Source organism: Toxorhynchites rutilus, chromosome 3 (genome assembly GCF_029784135.1).
Source record: "Toxorhynchites rutilus septentrionalis strain SRP chromosome 3, ASM2978413v1, whole genome shotgun sequence".
In the NCBI taxonomy this organism is placed as follows: domain Eukaryota; kingdom Metazoa; phylum Arthropoda; class Insecta; order Diptera; family Culicidae; genus Toxorhynchites; species Toxorhynchites rutilus.
In genome coordinates, this window is record NC_073746.1 from 117952608 (window position 1) to 117980107 (window position 27500).

The 27500-nt window shown below is 36.5% G+C and overlaps 1 protein-coding gene across 4 annotated transcripts in view; it reads left to right on the top strand.

Moving 5' to 3' along the window:
• Positions 1-27500, top strand: part of LOC129780588 (GTPase-activating protein skywalker) — a 162278-nt gene that overhangs the window by 22232 nt on the left and 112546 nt on the right. For 3 of the 4 annotated variants that reach the window (XM_055789009.1, XM_055789012.1, XM_055789013.1), the window contains exon 2: positions 17039-17931. In XM_055789009.1, coding sequence (XP_055644984.1) covers positions 17808-17931 — 124 coding nt within the window. In that variant the 5' untranslated portion in view covers positions 17039-17807. Of the gene's footprint in view, positions 1-1687; positions 1712-17038; positions 17932-27500 lie in introns of all 4 variants that reach the window. The other variant, XM_055789011.1, reaches the window with a different exon arrangement.

Here is a 27500-nt window from a genome sequence, read left to right on the forward strand (position 1 = left end):
ATCTTTGACAATACCGACAAGATAAACCATCGTGTGGGGATAACTAAAAATTTCATTCAAGGATATATACAAAGCGGTAGAAATTTCAAATGAAAAATACCATAGTTAAAATGTCGCAGCGGATGTCACTTCTTTTATGTGCAGTTCGAGATACGCTTGTTTGTTGACAGGGAAGAAAACAGTTCACTGAACACTCCATTTTGCATTCAGCTGAGGTGCTGTAATTAATCTTTACTGTTTTATTTGTCCGTACTCGGAATGGGTAAATACACCGCAATCATAATCATAATAATATGGCATGTCGAACGAATTACACCCGAGTGCGTATCTTGTAAAAAAAATCCTGCGAATCTTCAAGTTCGTAGAAAAATTCTCGGTGTGATATCACTGCTTCTACTGAAATCTGCTACAACACTCTATGCACAGATAGGAATGCTGTACTTGTTAATTTGAATTCAAACTTACAAGAATTTTTTGTCTTCGCGATGGTCGTAACACTTGGTGGCTGAACATCTCTGTAATATTGCTATTGACGAATTTTATGCCAAATCGTCTTGGGACTCGTCTCAGATAGCAGGGAAACATTTTGGTTGTCTTCTAAGCCACTTTGCATAGTTGAAATGTTTAAAAAAATTAGATAACTTTTCAAAAAAGGCCAAAAATTTTTGTTTGTTTGTTTTTATACCGAAAAAACAAAAATATCTACAACAAAGGATTGTTTCTATGGTGGTTAGATACCCCTCTCCTTCTCTGAGAGGGGGGGGGGTGCTGCCATACAAATGAAGCGCAAATTTCTCCATTACTCGAGAATTAATCAAGCAAATGAAACCAAATTAGGCATATGGAGATTTAGGGGTGCAATAAATAATTCTATGATGGTTAGACACTCCACCCCCCCTATCTAGAGGGGGCTGCCATACAAATGAAACACAAATTTCTGCATTACTCGCGACTTAATCAAGCAAATGAAACCAAATTAGGCATATGGAGGTTTAAGGGTGCAGTAAATGATTCTATGGTGGTTAGACAATCCGAACGTGGGACGTGGGACGAAGTTTGCCGGGTCAGCTAGTAAATTATATTAATCGCTCTTACAATTTCCTACAAGTCGTCCATATATCGGAAGATGCGCACTTTTTTTCTAACAACAACTTTTTCTTGTTTCTTAGAAAAAATTACAACTAATTCTAATATTGTTTGAAGTCAAGATAGCGATATCGTGTATTCGACAAAGTTCTAGATCTTATGAACTATCGTCGAAGACGACATTTTCTATCTTTTATAGTTTCTGGAATATAAGGTATTTTTGTATGAAGACCACTGAAAAAAAAAAATTGTTTACTCGTAACATTTTTGTGTGTAAACTCTCGCGTTTGACATGTTTCTAAATAGAAAAAAGTTAGCATTTAAAGCATATAAATATAAATTGCGGTAATTTATACATAAAAATGTTACAATGAATTAAACATTAATATTAATTTTCCAAAGAAAAACATGAAAAAGTTTTTGTTCGAAAAACTTTTTCCCTGTAAAAGTGCCCATCTTCCGATGTATGGATGGTTTAATGGAAATTGTAAGGGCTATTCACATCAATTTTTTTTCTTTTTTCAGAATTTTGTTTTCATGTTTTCATGTTTTCGAGAATTAAGAATTTTAATTTTCAAACTATTTTTTCTATTTCTTTCAGAAAATCTGCCAAATCAGATAACAGGTCACGTTTTTGTGAAATAAAGCTAATAACTTAATAACTACTTCCACAGCGAGCATATTCTTATACTTTGCACACCAATGGAATAGGAAATTCTCTAAGATTCGTTTGATATACTATTGCATTGCATTGCATTGGAAGCATTCTCATTTTCCCATACATTTGTTCTGCCGATTTGTGTGTATTCCCGAACAGAGCTGTCTATAATGAGCAACCGCCTGTTTTCAACATATTTGGTATAAATAAACCATCCGCGATTTGAAACCACACCTATAGAGGCGAATGAACTGCAACGTTTAAAGCCTCTTAAAAACAAAGAATCAATCAATCAATGAAACCACACCATTCGTTGCGTGGACACCGACTGGACAACATCGTTGCTGGACGAGCTGGACGGCGAGGGATCGAGTGCATTTCTCAAGGCAAGTGGGTGGAGGTGTAGTGCTGGAGTAGAGTAAAATTTTCCAAGGGCCTTTCTCAAGGCTAGAGACGAATGAACTGAAAAAGTTTAAAGTCTCTATAATACAAAACCTGCCTTCCTTCCTGAAATCACACCACTTCTTGTTTGGTGGTCATAGAAGCAACATGGTTGCCACAAAGCATCAAGCGGGAGAGGATTGCTTTCTTGTCGGGTGAAGGAGGAGTATGGAATAGAGTTTCTTTTCACAAGTGCCCTTCTCAGGGCTAGAGGCGGAAACCAAAAATAAATTATAATGAAAACACAGACGCGAGTGAGCTAGCATAACACAACGAGCGGATATCATTCATGCCTAATGCTGATTTTACACACATAAACACACAGCTTGATACAAGGAGAGGAACCCCTCTGTATCGAGGTGTGCTACGACAAAGAAGAGCAGGATACGAGAATTTTTCGTGCTAGTGCGGATATGGAAGTGTGTCCAGAATTTTGGAATATAGATATACACTGCATTTATTTAGATAAACGTATAAACGTTTAGATGAAAGTATGCTTTCAAATTCCAGCAGGGTAACCTTACTGTGGCATGTTGTGGAGTTCGATCACATCTTGAACCAAATAAACGAGAAGTGCTGATAGCTTTCGACTCTAATCGACTCTTTCGAGTCTACTGAATTAAAAAAAAATAAATAGCTAAAAAGATATTACAAAAACTTCGATGCATTTAAATAATATACGAAGTGATAAACAAGTGGATTGAATTATATAATTCCGTAGTTCTACGTCGAAAACTGCGGTCGTGTCCTAGATACAACACATTACAATTTTTTTGATGATTTTTTTAAAATGTGTTTGATATTTCTTATTGAAAACACATATAATCTCATTCATTTCATTCTTTAATCAACATTTTGTGGATCTTATAATTTCAAAATTATGATTTAAAAAAAAAAATACGAAAAAACTCAAATTCTCACGCAAATTCTATCAGACCCACAAAACTTTAGTCAAAGAATGAAATGTAGGAAATTATTTGTGTTTCCATTAAAAAGTATCAAACTAATTTTTGAAAAAAAAATAATTGAAAGAAAAACATTTTGAAAAGTAAAATTCTTGATTCTCGAAACATGTTCTTATAAAATTCTGAAAAAATAGATTTGAATAGCCCCTACAATTTCCAATATACCATCCATACATCGGAAGATGGGCACTTTTACAGAGAAAAAGTTTTTCAGCCTACAACTTTTTCATGTCTTTTAAAAATTACTATTATTGTTTAATTTATAACATTATTATGTATAAACTAGCTGACCCGGCAAACTTCGTCCCGCCTAATATTTGTTTTTTGTTATCAATACTTTCAAACATACAGGTTTTATTACTAAGCGCAAGTTCATGGTTCCAATTGCAGAACTGTTCAGTGATTGATCTTCTAATCGACCCCGTTGAATTTACCTTTCGTGCCCCCTAGAACCTTCACTTGCCGAATTCGGTTCCATTTGCTTGATTATTTTTCGACTTATACAGAGATTCGGGTTTCATTTGAATGGGAGCCCCCCACCCCTTAGAGAGGGAGCAGAAGTGTCGATTCACCATAGAAACGTTTCGTGCCCCATAAAACTTTCACATGCCAAAAATGGCTCAATTTGCTTGATTAGTTCTCGAGTTATGCTAAAATTTGTGTTTCCCCTTCAGAGAGGGGGAGGAGTGTCGAACTACCATAGAAACGTTTATCAATCCCTAAAACCTCTATATGATAAATTTGATTCCATTTGTTTGATTAGTTCTCGAGTTGTTCAGCACCCTCTCCCCCTCTCTTTAGAGTGAGAGTGTTCTATTTGTATGGCAGTCTCCCCTTAGAGAGGGGGACTGGTCCCAAACTATCATGAAAACCTTCCCCGGCCCCAAAAACCCCTACATACCACTTTTCATGTTGATCGGTTCAATAGTTTCCGAGTCCATAAGAATCAGACAGACAGACAGACAGAGAGACAGAAACCTATTTATATATATATTCAATGAAGCGTTATTGTGGACTTGAACCAATATTTCTCAGTGAAGATGGGAAAAGGATATACGAATGAAACCTTTGAGAATTCATCAAAATCATACACAAGTAACTTATTTTTCTTGGGAAAAAATCCTCTCAAAATCGAGCTTCGAAAAATATGTTCGTGACTACGCAGCACACGCCACCGAGTTCAATATTTGATATTTGCTGAGCGATTAATCCATCATCTGGGTGCCCTACCAATTGGGGGTCCCTTCGGCCGTGTAAACCGGTCGTCAAGCTTATTTCTCCTTTTCGGGTGTCCCCACCGTTCGTTATTGCCAACCCCATTTGGGAAAATTGGCCGTGCGGATTTGGCTCGACCTCACTGACTGACGACGATATCAGCAGTATTGATTTGTTATTCTGTTTTTATTGCGCTAAATTAATAGAGGAAAAATAACGAAGGCTCGTCGTGTGGGCCAGCTTTTTCCGCGCGTGAGCCTAGAATTTATTTTCAGCCCCACGGAAATCCCCTTTCGTCGGTGGGAGTGGTGGGACACGAAGTAAATGAGAAAAACGACAAGAATTATAATGACCGTCGCCAAATCGGAGCCACAGTTCATTCCATCCTATTTCGAGGTTGAATGATGCGAGAGGTGGGTTGTAGAAATTCATTCACGATTGCGGACCCGTCGCAAAATTTTTGGTCGCCTTTTGGATCACCTATTCACCATTGGCAATCGGTCGCTCAGAATGTTATTGGTAGGATTGAATGAAATACCGAAGGAATACTGAGCGAATGTCTTCCGACTTAAATCGAAACGCTGTTAACAATTCCGATCAAGTACAAATTGGCTGATTCAATTATGCAGAGTGACACCTGTTCGTATTTCGGCTAATAGAAATCCATTGAGTGAATTCCAATTTTCAATTTTGAGTATTATTTGGGGAACATGATGTGATTGTGGTATAAATTCACACGCTTCGCCTCGAATCGCCGTAAGATTGTTAGATTATTTTCTTATAGGATATATTCTGAGTTTGGCTCAATGTATATCTCGTCAACAGATTGTATGATGGAAGAAACAGAGATGAAATTAAAATCTTGATAGCGAGTGTTTGTTGGATGGGACGGAATGGGGTGTCGCTGTTGTTGCATTGGCGGAGGGAGGATGTTGTTTGGAGACGGCGACAGGGTGCATGGTCTTAGATTTAGCAGCGATGACGTGTGTTGAAATTAATTAATGCTGACTTGGAATCGATTTTTAATTGTCGGACCCGATTTAGTCAGGCAATGATAAATCGTTTCAGCTGGTGGTCGCCATAACGGGTGTATCTACCAAACAGTGATTAGAGCAAGATTGAGCGCAGTTGCACAGCTTTGTGGGAAGGACGGAATACGGCGGCGAGCTACAGCGGTTTAAAAGTGCATACAGCTTCTTATGGATGACAAATATCTGTGAAATGAGTTTCGTCCTAGTGAAGGGTTTAGCCTTGTATTTATCGAACTATTAGTATCGGCTGATCGGTATATTTTCGCAGGATAAATTAATACTGTTCTATTATGTTATACGGCAAGTAATATGGTTTGTCTGTGGAAAAGGATGACGATTTTCATTCAATTGTCAATTGTCATTCCATCATGAAAAGATTTAACACGGCAGACCGTCTACAACATATTCAGCTGTAAAACGAAAATTAGTATTTCACGAGGAATGGTTTTTGTAATTTTACAGTCCTCGGATAACACGCACGTAGTCAAAAGAATTATTGAGCCCCTAAAAATCATTGAACATTGAGAGACATTGACTACATTGACTCGTAAATGCATCACCGAGAATTAGAACTTCAGAATAGAGAATTACAAGATTGGCTACCTAATCTAATCACCAAATCTATCTATAAAGGGTGTGTCACATCAAATTGCATCACGGAAAAAACGCTGTAGAAATTCGCCCAGTAGACCGATCCTTTTGAAAATTTTAGACAGTAAAATAAAAACTATTAAACAACTTTTGGCAGTTTCTTTTTATTCATACTTCGAGCCCAAGCCCGTATGCTCGCACCTTCCTCTTTACCCCGTCCATAAGGTTCTGTACAACGTCAGGTTGTAGTTTTTTTTGAACAGAAATCCATTTTCTCTTGTAGTCCGCCTCCGATTTGACAACTTTTGGGTTCTTCCGGAGGGCCTGCTTCATAATCGCCCAATATTTTTCTATTGAGCGAAGCTCCGGCACTTTGGGCGGGTTCATTTCCTTTGGCACGAAGGTGACCCCGTTGGCTTCGTACCACTCCCACACGTCCTTTGAATAGTGGCACGAAGCGAGATCCGGCCAGAAGATGGTCGAGCCCTCGTGCTGCTTCAATAGTGGTAGTAAGCGCTTCTGTAGGCACTCCTTAAGGTAAACCTGCCCGTTTACCGTGCCTGTCATCACGAAGGGTGCGCTCCGCTTTCCGCAAGAGCAGATGGCTTGCCACACCATGTACTTTTTGGCAAACTTGGATAGTTTCTGCTTGCGAATCTCCTCCGGAACGCTGAATTTGTCCTCTGCGGAGAAGAACAACAGGCCCGGCAGCTGACGAATTTTGTCTGCCATACAAATGAAATATAAATTTCTGCATAACTCGAAAACTAATAAAGAAAATGCCAAATTTGGCATGCGAAGGTTTTAGGGAACACAAAACGTTTCTGTGGTGAATAGACACTCCTTCTGTCTCTCTGACGGGAAAGGGGGGCTGCCATACAAATGAAGCATACATTTCCGCATAATTCAAGAACTAATCAAGCAAACGGAACTAAATTTGGCATGTGGAGGTTTTATGGAGAAGAAACATTTCTAAGGTGGTTCCCCCCTCTCTTAGGGTGGGCTGTCATGCAAATGAAAAACAAATTTCTGCATAACTCATAATCAATCATAACTGCATAACTAATCAAGCAAATGGAGCCAAATATGGCATGTGAAGATTTGAGGGGGCACGAAACGTTTCTATGGTGAATAGACACTTCTCCCCTCAGAGAAGGGGGATAAGTGTCTTTATTCTATCATGTTTTCTGTATCAAACATTTATCGCACGTAACGGAGAAACATGTTATTTGCAAGTGGTTGAAAAATCTTGAACGAGAATTGTGTCTGCAAATAATCTTATGTTATAATGATGAGTTTTGGTAGAAGGTTTAGGAATTTTATAGTAAAAGGCAAATTCAACGGGGTCGATTAGAAGATAAAAATCCAAATCAATGAACAGTTCTGTGATTGGACTCGTGAACTTGCGCTTAGTAAGAAAACGTGAATGTTTGAAGGTATTGATAACAAAAAACAAATTTTGGGCGGGACAAAGTTTGCCGGGTCAGCTAGTAAATGTTAATAATAAAGTATGTTGAGAAATTTGAAAATTTATTTTTAAAAAATTGACCAATTTTCTGGCAATAACATATTATCTATCTATCTATCTATCTATCTATCTTCTATATATATATAAATAGATTTCTGTCTGTCTGAATCTTATGAAAATTTGGTATGTAGGGGCTTTTGGGGTCGGGGAAGGTGATAGTTCGAGACCCCTCCCCCCTTATATCCCCCCTACCATACAAATGAAACACAAATTACTCGAGAATTAATCAAGCAAATGAAACTAAATTTGACATGTGTAGGTTTTAGAGTGCAATAAATTATTCTATGCTGGTTAGATACTCCACCCTGCCATACAAATAAAACACAAATTTTTACATTACTCGAGAATTAATCAAGCAAATGAAACGAAATTTGGCATTAGGGTTTTAGGGAGCAATAATTGTTTTTAAGGTTTTATCAATGAACAGTTCTGCAAGTGGACCCATGAACGTGCGCTTAGTAAGAAAACGTGGATGTGATAACCAAAAATAAGTTTTGAGCGATACGAAGTTTGCCGGGTCAGCTAGTACACTCATTAAATTATTCATCTTTGCTTGCAAATACTGATCCCTACAAATGAAAAAAAACCTGTATTTTTGAACTGATGAACTAATCAAGTACATAAACAAATAAAACAAAAAATTCTGCATAACTCAAGAACTAATCAAGCAAAAGGAAGGCAAAGGGGGCTGCTATACAAATGAAACACAAACTTCTGTATAACTCGAGAACTAATCAAGTAAATGCCAAATTTGGGATGTGACGTATTTGTGTACGAGAAATGATTCTATGATGGTATTACACTACTCCCCCTATGGGATGATATACAAATTTCTGCATAACTCGAGAACTCATCAAGCAGAGGAGTAAGGGTAAAACTCCAATATCCAATATCTACAAAAATTAACAATTTATCAGACAACCCCAATTAAAGATGGTGCGAAACCAAAAAATACGAGTCTTAATATTTTTTTATAATGAACGAATTTTATGTCAACTCATCTTAGGCGTTGTGGGTGTTATGACATGGGTCATTTAAGCAACTTTCCACACTTGGAATCTTCAAAAAAAGAATTAGATTACCAACATTTTTTCTTAATTTTTTTAAAAAAGAAAGTACCGTCGATGGGGGTAAAAATGGCTCAAAAAAGGTAGTTTTCGAATTATTTTGTTGAATAACTATCGTAAATTAGAGTAAAACGCAATTCTGATCACGTAGAAATGTTCTCTAGTGATGAACACTCCTATGTGTTCAAGGAATTGTTGAATAATATTGATTTTTCACTGAACTACGATTAAATGAAAGTTGACCCAATCTCACCTCTTAGAGGGGATGACAATGGATCAAAGTAGTAAATATTACTTTCTATTAAAAAGTGTGTTTAGAAATCAATTTCTCAATAATTTTTTTAAGATAATTTAACAACATGTAAGTGTCTTGAATGATTATTTGAGTTACGAAAATAGCGTCAGTCCACCTAGAAGTGCGATAGAAATGTTTATAAACAGACATTCCATGTCAAACCGATATACAGGGTAACTTCGATATAACGTACCCTCGATATAACGTACATTTTACCTCAATATAACGTACACATGTTCAATGTGTAAAAAATATTTTCCAAAATAGGTACTGAGAGTTTCATGTCAATCTCACAGGTTCAACGAAGACCTCTTGCTGGTCTGTACTTTGAACCAATCTCGAGATACAACTGGTTTTATAATTCCGGCTTCTAAATGAATCAACAGTATGAAGGAGAACATCATGAGAAAGGTTGGCTTCATTTTTAGTTGAACTTTTTCATCATTATTCATTTACCTCATTTAAACAACAACACAAAAAAGTAATATAAGCTATGTTCCTGAGTTCTTTATTTTGCTTCGATACAATTCGATACAACGTACAATTTTGGAAGAGAAATGTACGTTATATCGAAGTTTACCTGTAGTGGTTCTCAGATTTCGTGAAAAGTGATAGTTTTGTTCTTTAACGCAAAACATTAGACCTGTATTTTTTATCATAAGGGTAATTATTTCCATTTTAGGGTTGCTCGTAAAATCAATTGTTTCCCTTTTTTTCTAAAATGTTTTTTTTTTAAATTCATCTCTTTTGAACTACTGTACCGATTCGGATGATCTACATATCAAATTAAATAGGTGACCATTTCCATTTTAGGGTGGTCTGAAAGATAATTTTTTTCTCATTCTTTCCAAAAATTACTTTTTTTAAAAACTTATGACCTTTGAACTACTGCACCGGTTCAGATGATCTATATATCAAATTAAAGCCAATTAGTTAGTCTCTTTTCGAGAAAGATCAAACTTGCAGAAATTTTGGATTTTGGTCTTGTAATTATTGATTGTATTTTTTTTTATATTTTACATTGTCTCCGGAATAAGGGCGCTATATATTTTCATATTTTTTTCTTGAAAGCTAAGATTTTTTTCAGAAAGTATATCCAAAATTCAGAGATGCGTTATTTTGTGTTATTGAGTCATGATTTTTCAAAATTAACCGATGGTCCGAAAAATCTTTTTTTTTTTTTCAAAAATGACTTTTTGAAAACGAAAACGAAAAAAAAACACCTTTCTGATATTCGGATATGTTATGTAAAAAAAACCAACATTCAAGAAAAAATATAAAAATATAAAAAATAATAAAAAATATAATAAATAATAAATTAGTTCCGAAATCAAGTAAACCATAAAAAACAATTGAAATCAATAATTACGAAAACAAAATCTTTTTTTTTTCAAGTGTAATGTTTTTCAAACAAAACTAGCTCATTTGCTTTAATTTGATATATCGATCGTCTAAATCGGTCCAGTAGTTCAAAAGTTATTAATTATTGAAAAGGGTTATTTTTGGGAAAAAGGGGGAAAGTTGATTTTTCGGACCACCATAAAATGGAAATGGCCACTCTGGTGAAAAAAATAAAAAATACGGGTCTAGTATTCTACGATGAGGAATAATATGAGGTTTGATGAGGTTTGGCATGGAATTCAATTTTGTGTTCGACCCATTCTCACCCCCACTCAGTGTAAATAAGAGATTATTCCGAAAATATTGAAATTCGAATGGAAAAAAAAAATTATGTTCAAAATCAGTAATGACTCATCTGACAAGACTTCAAAGAATAATTATATTTACAATTGGTCAGTGTTAAGTCAGACCGGACTATGTGACATTCTTATGATTTCGAGAAAACGCATTTGAAATTTGATGCTGTAAGGAGTTTTCATTGAGCATTCGGAACAATTTCGATACGTTACTTCTGCTGCATGCGTGATTTTTCAAATCTGGTTAATGTGGTATCGAGCTTATGAATTGCTTAACCTAATGCAATCAATAACTCTAAATGTTCAGTTTTGCGACTTGGTCCCCTCTGACATAACACCGACCAATTTTTGGTAGTTCTGTATAATGCTGGAGTTTTTTTTGCTGAGGTGTTATTTGATGACTATCTACAAATCAAACTTTGATGAATTATTAAATAATAACTATTTTTACTACAGTTAAGTATTATGCATTGAAAGTTATGGAAATATGTCTCCAATTAAACGGCTCACAGCTTTCAAAAATATTCGCAATATTTGTCAAGATAAAACTAGTATTAACTTTCTCCATTTTTGATCCATTTTCACCCCCATCGTTGGTAACTCAAAAACTATGATACCTACAAAAGTAAGGTCAAGGGATGAAATGTAGAAAATTGTTTGAATTTTCTTCAAAAAATGCCAAAAAAATTAAAAAGTAAATTATTTTAAAATTTAAACCTCTTTTTCTCAAAAAAAAAATTTATTTTAAATTCTCAAAAAATATATGAAGATATAATTTAGCCCTTACAATTTCCAACAATTCGTTCATACATTGGAAGATGGACACTTTCACAGGAAAAAAGTTTTTCTAACAAGAACTTTTTCATGTACAGTAGAACCTCGATTATCCGCGAGCGATTGTTCCGCGGTGCGGATTATCCGCGAAAGTAAATCTAGTAAATCTATAAATCTTCCCGAAATATGTTAGTGAGAGTCAGAGTCTTGCTTTTTTGTTTTGGTCATGGCTTTCACATTGTCTGATCAGTGATGTACACGACCTTACAGATTGATAGTTCAATAATTTCTGTATTGATGAAACATCATGCTAAAATATATATTTTTCGTGTTTGTATATCATTTTTAGTCTTGTATTGCATTATCCGCGATTTTCGTTATACGCGATGGCCTAGCCCGACTATTTCGCGGATAATTGGGGTTCTACTGTATTCTTAGAAAAAATAACAACTAATCATAATTTTGTTCAAAGTGCAGATAGCAATATACTATTTCGACAAAATTTTACATTTTGACATGTTCCTAAATAGAAAAAAGCTTTCAGAATATGTAAATCGCGATAATCTATACATAAAAATGTTACGAGTTAAACATTAATAGTAATGTTTCAAAGAAAACATTAAAAAATGTTGTCGGAAATAGCGGAAAAACTATTTTTCAGAATTTTAAGAACACATGTGTGTGAAATGTGGGAAACTTTTTATGTTTCCTTTAAACAATATCAAAAAAAAATTAGAAAAAAATTTCATTCAAAAAAAAATATTTAGAAGTTAAAATTCATTTTTCTCGAAAACATGTTTTCTTTTTAAATCTGAAAAAATAGGTATGAACAGCCCATACAATTTCAAACAAGTCACCCATACATCAGAAGATGGACATTTCTACAGGCAATAGGTTTTTCGAACTTTTTCATGTTTTCTTAGAAAAATTACAGTTAATGTTAAATTCATAACATTTTTATGTATATACTAGCTAACCCAGCAAACTTCGTCCCGCCAAAAAATTTTTTGTTATCAATACCTTCAAACATTCACGTTTTCTTACTAAGCGCAAGTTAAGTCCAGTCCAGTCCAATCACAGGACTGTTCATTGATAAATCTTCTAATCGACCCCGTTGAATTTACCTTTTACTATAAAATTTCTCCTACTTCTACCAAAACTCATCATTATGATATCAGATTATTTTTAGACACAATTCTCATTCAAGATTTTTCAAACACTTGCAAAGAACATATTTCTCCGTTACATGGACTAAATGTTTGATACAGAAAATACGATAGAATAAACACAGACCCCTCCCCTGTTCTCTTCTTAGAGAGGGGGGAGGAGTGTCTATTCACCATAGAAACGTTTCGTGCCTCCTAAAACCTTCAAATGCAAATTTAGCTCCATTTGCTTGATTAGTTTTTGAGTTATGCTGAAATTTGTTCATTTGTATGACAGCCCACCCTAAGAGAGAGGGATATCTAACGATCATAGGAATATTTATTTCACTCTAAAATCTCCACTTGCCAAATTTCGTTTCATTTGCTTGATTAATTCTCGAGTAATGTAGAAATTTGTGTTTCATTTGTATGACAGACCCCCCCCCCCTTAGAGAGGGGGGAGGGGTCTCAAACTATCATGGAAACTTTCCCCGGTCCCAAAAACCCCTACATACCAATTTTAAGGTCGATCGATTCAGTAGTTTCCGAGTCCATAAGAATCAGACAGACAGACAGACAGACAGACAGAAATCCATTTTTATATATATACTAGCTAACCCGGTAAACTTCGTCCCGCCCATTTACTTGATTAATTCTCGAGTAATGCAGAAATTTGTGTTTTATTTGTATGGCAGCCACCCCTAAGAGAGGGGGGAGGGGTATCTAACCACCATAGAAACATTCATTGCACCCTAAACTTTCCATATGCCTAATTTGGTTTAATTTGCTTGATTAATTCTCGGGTAATGCAAAAAATTGTGTTTCATTTGTACGGCAGCCCCCTCTAAGAGAGGGGGAAGGAGTATCTTAACACCATAGAAACATTTATTGCATCCTAAAACCTCCACATGCCAAATTTGGTTTCATTTGCTTGATTAATTCTCGAGTAATGCAGAAATTAGTGTTTCATTTGTATGGCAGCCCCCCCTTTGAGTGGGGGAAGGACTGTCTAACCATCATAGAAACATTTATTGCACCCTAAAACTTTCACATGCCAACTTTGGTTTCGTTTGATTGATTAAATTCCGAGTAATGCAAAAAATTGTGTTTCATTTGTATGGCAGCCCCCTCTAAGAGAGGGGGAAGGAGTATCTTATCACCATAGAAACATTTATTGTATCCTAAAACCTCCACATGCCAAATTTGGTTTCATTTGTATGGCAGCCCCCCCCCCCCCCCTTTGAGTGGGGGAAGGACTGTCTAACCATTATAGAAACATTTATTGCACCCTAAAACTTTCACATGCCAACTTTGGTTTCGTTTGCTTGGTTAATTTCCGAGTAATGCAGAAATTTGTGTTTCATTTGTATGGCAGCCCCCCCTTAGAGAGGGGGGAGGGGTCTCAAAATATCACGAAAACCTTCCCCGGCCCCAAAAACCCCTACATACCAATTTTCATGTCGATCGGTTCAGTAGTTTCCGAGTCTATAAGAATCAGACAGACAGACAGACATCACTCCATTTATATATATATATATATATATATATATATATATATATATATATATATATATATATATAGAAGATAGATAGATAGATAGATAGACTAGCTGATCCGGCAAACTTCGTCCCGCCCAAAATATGTTTTTTGTTATCAATACCTTCAAGCATTCGCATTTTCTTACTATGAGTTCATGGGTCCAATCGCAGAACTGTTCATTGATTGATCTTTTAATCGACCCCGTTGAATTTATTTACCTTTTACTATAAAATTCCTAGTATTTCTAACAAAACTCATCATTATAATATCAGATTGTTTTCAGACACAATTCTCGTTCAAGATTTTTCAACAACCTGCAAATAACATGTTCCTCCGTTACATGGAATAAATGTTTTATACAGAAAATATGATAGAATAAAGCGAGCCCTAAATCGGACAATTCCTTCCTCGAGTTCTGCTCTTATCAACACATCCGGCGATCCTTTTTTTGGTATAGATAGAAGAAGATATAGGAGCGCGTTTCATCACATTAAAATCCATTTCCAGTTTCGAACAAAGATCAATTTCGCTAGCGCAAACATCAAATGGACTAACAGCACTTGTCACTATGTAATTGTAGAACATATGGGAATTAAATTTTCTGAAACAGACAGACATAAATCCATTTATATATGTATATAGATAGATTATCGCGATTTACATGCTCTACTAACTTTTTTCTATTTAGAAACATGTCAAGAACATGTCAAACGTGAAAATTTACACACAAGAATGTTACGAGTAAAACATTATTTTTTCAGAAGTTCCCATACAAAAATGCCTTATATTGCAGAAACTATAAAAGATAGAAGGTTGACGGCTTCTATGAAAGTTCATATTTTAATAAGATCTAAAACTTTGTCGAATATACTATATCGCTATCTTGACTTTGAACAAAATTACGATTAGTTGTATTTTTTTCAAAAAAAAAACATGAAAAATTTGATAGAAAAGCCTTTTCCCTGTAAAAAGGTCCATCTACCGATGTATGGACGACTTGTTGGTAATTATAAGGACTATTCATATATATTTTTTGAGAATTAAATAAAACGCGTTTGAGAAAAATGAATTTTAATTTTCAAAATAATTTTTGTTTTCAGATATAACGTACATTTTACTTTCAATATTGTACGTTATTTCGAAGCATAATAAAGAACTCAGAAACGTAGCTTATATTACTTTATTGTGTTGCTGTTTGTGTGAGGTAAATGAATAAATTCAACTAGAAGACGAAGCCAACCTTTCTCATGATGTTTCCCTTCGTACTGTCGATTAAAATTTTATTCATTTAGAATCACAAAACAGTTGTACTTCGGGATTGGTTAAAAGTACAAATCAAGCTTTAGTATCAAAATACAGATAATTTATTGTTTTTTCAGAAAAACAATATTAAAAAAAGTATTCCTTTGGACTTTGAAAATGTGTACAACGTTTCACTGCTGTCTTGCTGTCTTACATAACCAAATTGCTTTGTCAATTCCGAGGAATCAAGATTTCGTCGTTAAAGACAAGTTTGATGTGCCAGAGAACCTCAGGAAATAGAAATTGTTTGAGTGTCAAGAAATTCATGATTTGGCAAACGAATTGCTCGTACGGAATATTGCGCACACCTTCGGTGACAACGAATGTCATGAATGGTGTGTTTGAAAGAAATCGTTTTAATCGAGTCTTCAAGAGCTACTTATTCACCTTCTAAAGACACAAGTCCTACAGTCCTAGTTTCTGGTCGGGTTTGGGTTTATGCTATTAAGCAAAAGAGTGGTATAGGGCGAATGATGTCGATTTCGAGCCAAAACATTTTGATCCCTCAGAAACACCGGAGCTGCGGCCGATCGTGATGTACTGGATCATTATGAAGCAGAGTCATCGGTAATATCCTAGAGTAGTCAAAACAGTTAGAAAAATGAAGAAAACATGAGCGGATGCAAAAAAAAAGTAGATTCTGATGCTGCACAAAACTCCATGGAATGTGTTAAGGTTAAAATATTGGTATTGTCATTCGAAGCAAAAAAAGGACGGCTCGTTTCTCGTTTCATTAATACATTGAAAGTCTGATGACGATTTGACAAAAGTTTCAAGTTTGCCGAGTACTTTTTTGTGGTGCAATTTTATCGCGACACCTTTTGAACTGCAATTAAAATACAGAGTGTTTATCACAAAAAAATGTTAACAATATTAACAATATAACAATAGTGTCGAATCATGCATATTTTTTCCATTCACGGAGGTGGGATTTATAAGGTCATAAACCCATGTTAAATTATTAATTGACACATTAGTTCTCAATCAAAGCGCCCACGCTAGGTTTCAACTGATAAATGGACTTTGCCACCACGTGGATTTTATTTATTCACCAGTCTCGTTTGGCTACTTTGTTGGTATGCTGGGGATGGAAATATGGCACGGCGCATATTCGACGGTGGCTTTTCAATCCATTCGGAGGCTCCTAATCGAATTGTAATTGGATTGAGTAAATGGATCCAGGCAGTGCATCGGTTAAATTTTCCCGTAAAAGATCGATATTTCAGCCTGTGGAATGTCGAGGAATTACACTCGTAACAAGTACGATGAGTAATAACCATTTTCCCCACCCGGTGGGAAATAATATTCCTTCAATGGGAAGCTAATGATATACAATGTGTTGGAAGTGCTCCCCACCAGCGCTTTTCCTTAATTAGTATGAGCTGGTGGTAACATAGCGGTCTTGGTCTCGCAAGCAAAACTGTGACTCATATCTAGGAGCGTCGTCTATGGCGCTCTCCGTTTTTGTCCGTTGTCGACAAAGGCGGCGCCAAGGAAAAAAAAAATAAATCGATGGGATGAAATTGGATTATAGGTTGATAACACGATAAATAAACAGTCACCACATGATTTATCTGAAGAAAAAAAAACGGACTAATGGTCGCAGGATTATGTCATAAATTTTAAATTCTGCTGTCACGAAACGATGAGTGTATGACGATACGTGAGTTTTAATTTTGTCTTCCTCGTTCCTTTCGTTACAGTTTGCGTCATGTTATTCGAGGACCTTACATAAGTCCATCGACCCAGGAAAAATGCATGCATTCCGAGTTCGTCCAGGGGTACTAGTGTCCCCATAGACTAATTTACAGCAGCACCAGGCATTTGCTACGGGCACGAGTATTCTATCGAACGAGAAGTATACATTTGCGGCATCCGACATCAACACGGTAGAATATTTGGAGAACAAAGTGAAAAGTGAGATTCCCTCACAGTAGTGCATCAGATAAGCGCCGAGCTATCTCTAATCTAGTCATTTATCCGTGGAATTCGCTTCGAAAGCCCGCCAGTTTATGCTCCCTGCGGTCTCCATTTGTAATCTTCTGTCCGATAGCGATGCGCGTTATCTGTGTGTAAAAGTGTGCAGAGCTCAGTACCCGTGTGTGTAGTCAAACTACCGAGTGTTTATGTCCGACGCATGTGTTCAAAGCACAGTTGCTCAAAGTTAAACATTCAAACGGGCGTTTTTAGGTAGATGTGTGTGCCCGGTTTCCCGATATATCGCCAGTAAAAGTCATAAATTAGTGAAGAACGCGGCAGAAAGTACGGTTCGGATAGCTATCAGCAGCTTGTACATAATCACCGATTGCACTGGAGAAGACCATAGTTGCACCTAACGCGTTTTATGATTGGAGCATAGCGAACAACTCATTGTGATTGTCGCTGCAGCGGTTTATTTTTCATCCTTGTTGCGGACCCACATACCTAAGGGATTCGTAGTCTTTTGGAGTGAACGCACCAGCAAAATCCACCATGCCAGTGAATGCCATCGGTTCCGATCAGCTAAGTGGCATTGAAGAAGAAACAGATATTTACGAAGCGTTCGCACCCCATGTGGACACCGCGAACATCTCCGTACTGACAGATACTCCACCAGGTAAGTGTTTGATATGATTCTCTTGAAAATGAATGCGGTCATGTGTCCATTCCCAGCTGTTCCCAGCAGTACACGTAAATAAACATGATAGCGGTGTGGATGAGGGAGTTTGGGTGGCTTTCGTGCCGATTTCCCAAAAGATATACAGTGTCGCCATTCGATACTATGCGAACAGTTGTGTTATTGCTACTGGGCGTCTGTGTTATGATAAGTGGTCGTGTTAGGCTGCGTTACACAGATGCTTGTGCTGTATTCGTTTTAAGTGGGTTCCAGTTTGTTGTTGAGAGGCCTGATAAAACAATTACTTGCAGCGTGCAATCTGGGAGAAGTTATTTAGCGCACATTATCATTTTAGTAGGATGGAAATGGAGAACAGTAGTGGATCGAGCGTTTTGATACAAACCATACCGCCAACTTCTATTTTTTGTGATTTGAATGTTTTTAGAATACTCAATACCAAAAAGCTGTAAGAGTCTTCCCCTTTTTCTTCAAACTATTCATAAAAGGTGTGTCACATCAAATTGCATCACGGAAAAAACGCTGTAGAAATTTAATTTTTAGGAATTATATCTTCAGCTTTCGCTTATAATCAGATAAGAGTATATAGATCACGTTGGCCATGCTTCACTGTCAATTTTTCGTAAATTTGGAAAAATGTCGAACGAAAAAGAGCGTCGTGAATTAATCCTGCGCACTCATTTCGAGAATCCGGAGTTGTCACATCGGGACATCGGTAAGATGATGGGAATCGTCCAATCCACGGTCAGCAGAGTACTAAAACGATACTTCGAGAACCTAACCATCGACCGGAAGGTGAAGAACGGCAAAAACAGATGCTCCGTCAGTGAAAAAGGTCACAAGCGCGTAGTTAAGCAGTTTAGACGTGATCCGAGAAGTTCGGTCCGGGATGTCGCCAATAAGCTGAATTTGTCAAGTTCATTCCAGCGTCCAGCGGACCAAGCAGCGGGAGGGCCTGCGTACATACAAGGTTCAGAAGGCTCCTAACCGCGACGAAAGGCAAAACATGGTGGGGAAGACGCGAGCCCGGAAGCTGTACACCGAAATGCTGACGAAGCCGCATTGCCTGGTAATGGACGACGAAACCTACGTCAAAGCGGACTTTCGTCAGCTGCCGGACCTGTTGTTCTTCTCCGCAGAGGACAAATTCAGCGTTCCGGAGGAGATTCGCAAGCAGAAAATATCCAAGTTTGCCAAAAAGTACATGTTGTGGCAAGCGATCTGCTCTTGCGGAAAGCGGAGCGCCCCCTTCGTGATGACCGGCACGGTAAACGGGGAGGTTTACCTTAAGGAGTGCCTACAGAAGGGCTTACTACCACTATTGAAGCAGCACGAGGGCCCGACCATCTTCTGGCCGGATCTCGCTTCGTGCCACTATTCAAAGGACGTGTTGGAGTGGTACGAAGCCAACGGGGTCACCTTCGTGCCAAAGGAAATGAACCCGCCCAACGCGCCGGAGCTTCGCCCAATAGAGAAATATTGGGCGATTATGAAGCAGGCCCTCCGGAAGAACCCAAAAGTTGTCAAATCGGAGGCGGACTTGGAAGAAAATGGATTTCTGTTCAAAAAAAACTACAACCTGACGTTGTACAGAACCTTATGGACGGGGTAAAGAGGAAGGTGCGAGCATACGGGCTTGGGCTCGAAGTATGAACAAAAAGAAAATGCCAAAAGTTGTTTAATAGTTTTTATTTTACTGTCTAAAATTTTCAAAAGGATCGGTCTACTGGGCGAATTTCTACAGCGTTTTTTTTCGTGATGCAATTTGATGTGACACACCCTTTAGATACACTTTCATATATCATCGTACGAACCAAAGTACTGCAAGAGCCTGATACATGATGCAAAGAAGTGGTCATAGGAAGAAACCAAGTCTGTTTGGTAATCCGCATATTCGCCCGAGTTTATCCACAATTCTTTCGCGTTTGGGATTCTCAAGATAAAATCGATTTTCTTCACATTGTGCGAGCAAAATTTTATATTCTGATGTTCTGAATCTGTTTAAAACATTTTGTTGACCAACCTAGTCATCAAATCATGTGTAACAGTTGTGTCATCTTTCCTACGAACGTCCATCCACTCTTTCTTCAAATCCTGGTCGTCTTTGATTACCCGGCGTCCATAGATTATTGTCAAAGCTCTTCTTGCTTGGAAGCCATCTCGATAACCACTTGGCAGATTGTGACGAAATTTTTGCCCATGTAAACATTACACTCTAAACTAGTTTCACCCAAAATTTCATCATTTTTTCCCAGGCAATATAAAGTTATACACAGAAGAAAGTGTTGCATTTTTTTCGAGTACAATCTTTTATGGAATGGATTGAATTCGGCTCAATTCCTTCTCACTTTTTACATGTTTCATCAATTTCATCAATTATAGAAGTTCTCGGTAGAACATCCAAGACAACCAATAGTACAGAGTATTCCGACCTAATGTTCTAAAAATACGTAGGGAAGACGCTCGCTTTACTTCGATTTGACATGACACCTAGTTTAATTCTTTCGCCTAAAACATCGACACTCTCTCTCTCTCTCTCTCTCTCTCTCTCTCTCTCTCTCTGGTGCATTTGCATATCATAGGGCGCTAGAAAACTCAATAATTTAGTGAAATTACTCCGATGCGTTACCGATCGAAGCATTTGCATTTGGTCCGCTCTTTTGGATTCATAGTGTTTTCGTTTCTTACAAGTTTTTCCATTCAATTGCTTTCATTTGAGGAAATTTTACATAAAATTCTGTAGTGAAACATTTAGATTAGTGGAAGATAACAAGAAGAATAACAATATGGTGTCAAGTAAGAAATTGTTGAGTGGTTGGAGAGCTTCAATTTGGTTGATAGAAACAATCTAGAAAAGAAACAATCATGCATTTTTGGAAAGATTCTGAAAATCCATAAAAATCACAAAATTTTAAGTTTCTTCTTTATCTCTACAAATTACTTGGTCCCATTAATTTAAATGTTTTACAACTGCATTCCACGTAAAATTTTCTGTTCAAAACATAAAATTAGACTCAAAAGAGTTCAATAACTCTGTCCTAGTTGGGAATTGATCATATTCGTAAAAGGATTTTTTCATCAAATATGATCCGCTACAAGGATGGTTCCAATCGCATCAACGAGCGCTCGTTCAATTCTCTTATTTGATTCATTCAACGCACACAATAATATGTTTTAAATCACTCATGAAACAGAAAACTGACGTGTCAACGAAAACACTGAATGAACACAGCGTGAGAGTCATCGTTTGGAATTTGTGCGCGTGTTCATCGATGCTTGCTTGTATCATTTTATGATTCGTTCGTTAGTTTCTGCCGTCGCTTTACTTTCGTTTCCTGATCCGATTGGGTGCTTAGCCTCGGAGCTTTGGATCGAATCGCTTTGTGATAGAGTGGTGTCGCGCTCAGAAAAGAATTGAATCGCAAGGCAAAAATGCGATGCGATGAAAATATAACTTTTCGATGTGCTAATGCTCGCAGGTGCGCACCTAACAGTTGTCGTTTAATAACTTTTAGAAGGAAAGCCAATAGGGTTCAGTTTGCTTACTAAATAGTAACTATATATAACCTTCGAAACGCAATCTATAAATGCTTCGAGTTTTGCTTGTCCAATATTTATTATAATACAAATTGTCAAAAGCGGATTTTTGTCCAATAGTGGAGGCACAAGTTCGCAGCCTATGGGGCAAACGATCGCACTTATTGAAATAAGCTTTTGAGATAACTTGTATCAAAAATCAATGATTTATCATTGGTAGCGAGTGAAAAAATCATTAATAGCGTGTGTAGGCATCATCAAAGAAGGGATGGGTAGTTGATTACTTGCTGGCTAGACTGATTTGTTGTAAATTTCGAAAAGGCATACGATGCATCCTCATTAAGCTAGATCTCGCCCCTCTAGTTTTGTAACCTGGTTGTATCCGCGCTGGACTTTGATGGCTTTCGCAAAAACACCAAATCTTTGAAGAAATCGTTTTGTCCAATGGTCTGCAATGGATGATCAGTTTCTCAGACTGCTCACTCTCGACTAGAGATGAAACGGAATGTTGATTTTATTCTCACTCCGGATGATCGAATTTTCCGGATAATCGAATCATAAGAAAATTAAAAGGAAATCTCTCGGTAAACGTGAAATAACTATGATTTGCACTGACTTATTTGTACAATGCAGTATCTTAGCCACAAATTGACTAGCGCCCCATGGGGGAGGAATAATGTTTTGAAATTCGAAAAAAACATTGCCTTGTTACAGCTCATGAACCAAAATATTATTCAAATGATCAAGTCCAAATACAAGCAAAAGCTTGGCATCCAGGAGCCAAGGAGAGTTCGATGAGATGGTTAAGCGAATCAACATTAGGGATGCTATGTTTTGTGTGGCCGAGGCTTGGGACGAGGTACCGAATGATTCCATTGATCCAGTTGTCGGCTGTAAAAGAACGCATGAACGCATGAACGGTGATTCTATGGTTTTCGGAAGACTCAAACTTTGGCGTCTTTACGACAACAGTAAGTAAAGTCTGAATGAGCTAAAATGTTGTATAGTGTATTTTTTCGAGGTAATCTTTTTTTTCAGGAAGTCCCATTCGTAAATTTGAGATGACCATTCTCATTGGCACTCTAATGCACATCGTTACTCATGAATTTATTTTTAAACCAAAATAAATAATAATTTGCAAGAAAACAATTAAATTAAATTAAATCTATTCTGCGATAATATCGTAACATATGAAGATACGAAATAGACATCTTATGAGAATCCAATAAATCAAAGGACTATCCAAGCGGATTCAAAGATTAATCACTTATTTTGTATTCTTTGCAACAATCTCAACACTCCTACCCCAACTTTTCCTTTTCCTTACTACATCCATGATTATTCGAAAGATCATATGATGCACTGTGGATAACCGAATTAAAACATACTAAACAGACACTGCTCATCCTAACTACATCCATGTATCATTAAATTATCATATTAGGTATGTTTAAATATTAAATCGATGTATTCATTTAAATTTGGAATTGCCAACGTATATAAATTTACTGCAGATAATCGAAACTAGTTGTATAGACCAACCCCTTTTCCAGCTCTCTCCTCTATCTAGCTTCGTACAAATTTGTTCAAATAACCATATTTATAAAGTATATTAACAAATTGTTCAAAACTTTCGATCAAATAAAAAATTTAAACCAAAATACTCCGGATAATCGAGTCCGACCTGTACTTACTCTTTCTCAACTTATATTAAAATTATTTCAATATAACCCCAAAAAATCATAATTGTAACCTTTTCTGTTATTAAGTTCTTAACAGAAGAAAAGCTGTTCAATATTCCTTGCAGAATACGTGATAATCTATTAATATGTGTTCTTCGCCTTAACTCAGTTTTTAAATTGATTTAATTCATCCTCTTGCATTCTTGCATCAAAATTATTGATTGTCGGTCTGGGAGACCATTTGCGCGAGTATATTAGGGTTAAAAACAGGTTAAAAACGTTTTGTTGGGAAAAGTAATGGATACAAACTGGAACGTAACGTTATTTGATGGTGTGAAAAGTTCTTTCGGATTCACATTAGAACTTCATTTCTTTCCTGAAGAAACATTCCGCAAAAAATGAAATATGTATATTCGGAAGATTACTGTATCGTATTTATTTTCCATCGATGGTGAAACGCTATACTCCATGCGAAAACTGGTAAATATAGACCATCCGGATAACATAAAAATTCTTGCTATCAATTTTTATATCATATCTGTGTGTATATTCTCATTCACCAGACTTTTTTATTCGATGTTTTCTTCTTTACGTTACCGGTGGTCCTGTTTTTTTTTGGGCGTTAAAAGTTACTTGCTGGCGGTTTTCCAATGTCCTTTATGCTGCTATTCTTCGGAAGCAAACTACTGTACCACAAGCATTTACAAATCATAACATCTTTTATCGCATATACAATTAACCCACATTAATCTAAAATATGTATTACACCTGATAAATTTAAAGAATAAGTAGGGGACATTCAAAAATAACTGATCGAATAAAAATCGCCGCTTTGTTCCCTGCTTATAAATATTTGTACGGTATGCATCACAATATACAGACATTTGCTGCATTGGCCCTTAAAACGCTTGCTGTCGGTATGATAATTGTTCAAATGAGTACAATCACGGGAAAATTATCGCTTGGCGATCCTTCTCTGTCTCATCCGCGCACAAATCTGATCGACGGAGAGTGAATCATTGGTCGACAGAGCTGCTGTTGCTTCTACTTACGAGACAGAATGAACTTGTCTACCACATGTTTGGATTCGCTCACTCACTGAGTGGTATCGTATGATGCGAGACGAACACATTGATTGAAGAAGTTGTTTTCACATGCTGAAAAAAGTTGGATGCTTTCGTCGATTTTCTCGTCAATCACCAACATTGATCCTCTATCACTTCCTTCAGGAAGTGTATTCCGATTTACATTTACGATCATTTACGAATATCATGAAATCTCAACCATTATGGAATCGTTTTATTTTTATAGTTTTGAGCTATGAGGGACCATGCATAGCCCGTAACTATAAAAGTTCGATCATAGGACATAGCTTGGTCATTCACAGCAGTCCAGTCGTTTGCAGTCATCAAGGGCAGTTTTTGTACATGCCAATACCTTCACTCGTATTCACACATTTCGATTTTCACACTCTCAAATTGATTCTGCTTGAGAGGTAATGGAACCATGATATTCCAACGTGAAATTCTTGTCGACAAAAATCTGGTTTGTGCGTTTACGGTCAGCCATGACTACTCGCAGTTTGGTTGGTATTACCTTCGAAATTTTTCATGATCTTCTATGATATGCATGTTTTTGAGATTTTCAGTTTTGCTTATGCATAAATAAAACAACCTGCGGATCAGTTCCGGATGCATCTACTTCATAGACCTTGACACTTGGAACAGCGACAACGGGGGGAGACAAAAGACGGAAATGACAAGGTTGAACGTGGGATGGGAATAATAGGTGGTGGAAAGGGGAAGTTTTGCGAGATTTTTAGAGGGAGTTTGATAGTGTTAGTTCCCAAAGAAAATATCTACCGATGTAGGAACATGGGTCTTCCAATTTCATTTCAATTGACACATCGTCACTCACTAATGAGCCTATCGCCTTTCAATTTGCTGCAAACTAAAATAATGCTACTCTCTCTTCACGCTCAATAAAGAGAAAAGCACTTCACCTTCATGCAGTCTCGTTTCGTTCTACGTTCTTTTGTTTCATTCTTCACACTGAATCAAAGTTATCAAATCGTCAAATGAAAATGAAAATGTCTCACATCGAATGGAAGTGTCTTATATTCGAATGAACATTTCGTTTGAGTTTGAGCTAGGGATTGTTAACCGGTTTTACCGTTACCGGTTGCCGGTAATTCGGGTCATTTTCCATTACCGAATTACCGGTAATTTTACAATCAATAACCGATAATTTCGGTAATTTTTTTACGCCATAAATAATATTTACATTTATGCCGCTTTGGAATATTACTCGAGAACAAAATAAGATCTATGACTTCCGACCAACGAACTAAGAACTTCAGTTCAAAAAATCGCTACTCGATCTGAAAATGAAACACAAGATTCAGCTTCAGCGATGAAGAACTGACAGCGATAAAGATATTGGTTGCTGCCCTCGAACCAGTTCTGGTCACTGTTGAACTGCTATTACGGAAGAAATGCACCCTTTATGAATCTGACGTCAGATTGCAATTTATGCTAGAATAGCTATCGGAGCAACTATAGGAAATTTCGAAGCAGCTGCTCGCATCCCCGATTGGAAGGATGGCAGAAAGACGTTTCGTATATGCAGATTCGTTCCCGTATATCAAAGATGGCCCAAACGCCCCCCGTCTGATCTTGGATGGTGACACTATCCAAACGCAGTGGATTAAGATGTAAAACTAGATATAGATTTCTTCTTTGAAGTTTTCGTTTAAATATTTTTTCTCAGATTGTTAGTTATTTAGTTATATCATTTGTTAAATGACCAATTTAAAATTCTGGAAACATCCGGCATAAGGTTTCGAAAATCAATAAAAACTGAATTTTTGGATAAAAAACCTCGATTTTGAAGACTGCGAATGCGAGTTTTAATAAAGTATTGTTATTTTTATTTTAAAACTATGTGAATGCGATTTAATTATGCAGATTTCTTTCATGAAATATAATCATGAATAGAACAACATTGATGAACGAGAAATAAGAAATTTCTAAAATTGAATATTGGGTCTTATTATGTAATTTTGGTTGAATAGAATTATGCTCTATTTTGCAGTCGGGTGAAAGCTGTCGGTATAATTCATCGAGCTGTTTGATTTACTCGTTGCATTTCTGATATTTTGCTTTGGGAGAAAAATCCCAAATTTCGTTTCAAAATATGCAGTTGATCGTTCGATTTAATTTACATAATAGGGGTCCATATTTCTGACAGATAGTTCTTATACCTCTAGGTAATTGAGAAATATAATAATCATGTTGGATGTATTTTTATGGAAAATAATTGTTTTGAATCTTCAGAGGGGCAATTTTCTTAAAAAAATCAACGACATCGATTGATGAGTTTTTATACAAAATAAAGTATTATTTATAAATGATTTAGCAACCGATAATTATTTTTATTCTATAGAATAATTTATTATTGAGTTTTTATTATAATGACCTATTTTTTTCGTTTAATTAACTATCCTGTACTCGAGCATACGATCTCACATACCGAGAATCAATAATTCTGTTCTTAAAATGCTGAATTCAATAACAATTGAAACTGAATGAAGTTGAAGAAAAAATATTTTCTGGAGTTTGAAGATTCAATTATACTTTTAATTGAATACCATCACGCCTAGAAAAACACAATAGCATAGTTACAGAGACTCGCACAGTCTGTGATACCGTGCGCGAATATACGATTTATGATTTTTGCGCGCGAGTACAGGAGAGTTGAAACTAGAGATGAAACGGACATCCGGTAGCTATCCGGCCAACACTTGCTACCCGGCCAACACTTGCTACCCGGCCGGGTACCGAATAGTGACCGGATATTATAACAAAAATTCTTATTAACTTAAGATAAATCATAAGACAATAAACAAAAGAAACCTTTTACAAGTAAACAAGGTGTGATTACTAACATGTCAGAAGTGTTTTTATATTATAATTTTATTTTATATTAAATATTAATTATTATCAACTCGTAACAGTATTAACTTCATAACAGTACTCAAAATTAACCAGTGGTAAATAATGATGACTAATGATGATGATGAAATAATGAATTTCCAGTAGAACACCGAAGTGAGATCGGAGTTCTTTGGGCGGCCTCGTCTCTGTCCAGATACTTTTTTGATGCAGCAACATGAAAAATTACCTCGAATATATAAAAGCTATAATAAATATATAAAAGCAAAAATTACTCCAAATGCCGGTCGCCAGTAATAATAATTTAGATTTGTAGTGACGTAAGTGTACCCCATCTCTGAAGATAACTCTAAGTATTTTTAACCGAACAAAAATAATT